This window comes from Lactuca serriola, chromosome 7 (genome assembly GCF_051521515.1).
Source record: "Lactuca serriola cultivar US96UC23 chromosome 7, Lser_US96UC23_V15, whole genome shotgun sequence".
Lineage (NCBI taxonomy): Eukaryota > Viridiplantae > Streptophyta > Magnoliopsida > Asterales > Asteraceae > Lactuca > Lactuca serriola.
The window spans coordinates 152,960,192-152,962,994 of NC_136414.1; the positions used below are offsets into that span (position 1 = coordinate 152,960,192).

The following is a 2,803-nucleotide window of genomic DNA, read 5'->3' on the forward strand; positions in this document are numbered from 1 at the left end:
CAACGACGGTATATTTCAAAGAGACAACCTTGCTATGAAAATAATTAAATAAACGAATTAAAAAAAAAAACGTAAAACTGTTTTTTTCCGTATACTAAAGGGCAAAAGGGTTAGATAAAAAGATTAATTGTGATTGTGTCTAAATAAAATAAAATCAAGAAACTTTATGAAAGAAACATGGAGCTGACTTTAAGACGAAGAATCGGTAGTACACCGGGCCCCCGCATTGTGTGTGTATATATAATATAAGCCTTTGTGCCTACCATCTCAAACATACATTCTCTCTCACCTCAAATATACCTCGCTGCGAATCTCTGTGTGTAAGAAACACCGGAATCTGAAATGGGAAGTTTGAAAGAAGAGAGGAAAACAACCGGATGGGCTGCCAGAGATCCTTCCGGCGTTCTCTCTCCATACACCTTCACTCTCCGGTACCTTCCTTTACATACAAATATCGATATACTCATATACACATGTGTGTATAGATATACATAACTGAAAATATATGTATGTGACAGAAATACAGGAGCAGAAGACGTGTTGATAAAGGTCATATGCTGCGGAGTTTGCCATACTGATCTTCATCAGATCAAAAATGACCTCGGAATGTCGAATTATCCCATGGTTCCAGGGTCAGTCTTCTTGATTTCACCCTCTTCTTGTTCTAAACAAAATATAAACTATTGTGGGAAGTTATTTCCAGTTATGTATTACGAGATAAATGATTTACAAAAGCTTAATGGGTGATGAAGATTGAATTTATGTAATCTTATATATCGTATTTGAGTAAAAGGAAATCTGGATTTTTTGAGTGATGTGTATGTGTTTACAACCTCGAAGAATGGAGATAAGTTACGTTGTTAATATTTTAATATATTTTTTTGGTAATGTTTTGCTTTCTTGTTGGTGGATACAGACACGAAGTAGTAGGTGAGGTAATGGAGGTGGGACCGGAAGTCACCAAATTCAAGGTCGGCGATTGCGTCGGAGTTGGGTGTCTCGTCGGAAGTTGTGACAGCTGCCGCCCCTGCAAGGCGGATGTTGAGCAATACTGCAACAAAAAGATATGGTCCTACAACGACGTCTACAGTGACGGCAAACCCACTCAAGGTGGCTTCGCCGGCTCCATGGTCGTCCACCAGAAGTAATTTCCGATCAACCTCTCTCTCATAATGACAAATTACTAATAACTAGAGATTGATGATTATATTTTTGAAATATATACAGGTTTGTGGTTAAGATACCGGAGGGAATGTCGCCGGAGCAGGTGGCACCCCTACTTTGCGCCGGAGTGACTGTTTACAGTCCATTGAACCACTTTGGGTTGACCGGGAGTGGACTAAAAGGAGGTATACTTGGGCTTGGTGGGGTAGGACACATGGGTGTTCTAATAGCCAAAGCCATGGGACATCATGTTACTGTGATCTCTTCTTCCGACAAAAAGAAAGAAGAGGCCATCGATGTCCTTGGAGCTGATGATTACCTCATCAGCTCCGATATTACAAGGATGCAAGAACTAGCAGATTCATTTGATTACATTATTGACACAGTACCCGTACACCACCCACTCGAGCCAAGCCTCACTTTGCTCAAACTCGATGGCAAATTGATCATCATGGGTGTCATCAATGTCCCTTTGCAATTTATCTCCCCTCTTCTCATGCTTGGTTAGTTCGTTATATGTTTATATAAGTTTGTTTATAATATCGACTAGACATAGTCACATGAATTTTGTTTATACAACGAAGTATTCTCTCCGGACCATAAAAGCTCTTTTGAAAAGAAAATATTGACTTCACATATCTAACAAGAAATCATAATCAGACTTAGCATATCTAGGGTTGTACCATGTTAAGTGAACAATGTCTATTTTGTCTCTTTATATGTTAGGAGTAATTTGATCTAACTTTTAATATTGTGTTTTTTTAAAAGGAAGAAAAACGATTACTGGAACCTTTATTGGTAGCATGAAGGAGACACAAGAGATGCTCGAATTTTGCAAGGAGAAAGGAGTGAGATCCACAATTGAAGTTGTGAAGATGGACTATGTCAATACTGCGATGGATAGATTGGTCAAGAATGATGTTAGATATCGGTTTGTTGTAGATGTGGCCGGCAGCAAACTTGAAGATGAATGAATGAAGGGAGATACAAAATTAAATACAAAAACAAACACTTTCAATCTTGTATTCGGTTGACAAACGAGTGTGACAATGTTGTAATTTTCAATTGTGTTGATGTAACATTAGAAATATAAGAATTTTATTGATGGTTGAAATAATATAAACTTTAATGATATGAGATGCTTTTGGTGAGTTGGCGTGTTTGATAATGTGTTTTGTCCACCTAATATTGACATGCAATCATGGAATATCCTAAGCCTAATAAATAAATAAATAGATTAAATTGGTTGTACGTATGATAATAAAATGACATCATGATGTTGTAACATATTTAGCAGCCAAAAAAACAAAAGATAAATTATATGAAGATTTATTCTAGGATGCTTTTTCATTTCGAATATTAAAACCTCTCTTACTGATTTTTCTTGACTCCACATATTTTATTTTAAAATTACTTTAATAGACTAATGTAGTTACCAATATTTCTCGGTTGCAATATTTAATTTATCTGAAATAATTAAATATCCTTCGTACTTTTTCATGGTATTAATTTTCCTATTATTTTTAAATATGGCAAATATAATAAAAATATATTAATTTATTAAATATGACAAGTGTCAAAATCCTGAATATATAAGAAAATAATAGAAAGGAAAAAAAATGTCTCTTAATTTTAACAG

At 35.4% G+C, this 2,803-nt stretch overlaps 1 protein-coding gene across 1 annotated transcript; it reads left to right on the plus strand.

Annotated features, from left to right (window-relative positions):
* The first annotated feature begins 256 nt into the window (after nucleotides 1-256).
* Nucleotides 257-2,315, plus strand: LOC145061480 (putative cinnamyl alcohol dehydrogenase 1). The gene is made up of 5 exons (XM_079008961.1): nucleotides 257-431; nucleotides 519-632; nucleotides 917-1,144; nucleotides 1,228-1,667; nucleotides 1,933-2,315. Exons 1-5 carry the CDS (start codon nucleotides 343-345, stop codon nucleotides 2,136-2,138), a joined length of 1,077 nt encoding a protein of 358 aa, XP_078865087.1. The 5' UTR covers nucleotides 257-342; the 3' UTR covers nucleotides 2,139-2,315.
* The last annotated feature ends 488 nt before the right edge of the window (nucleotides 2,316-2,803 follow it).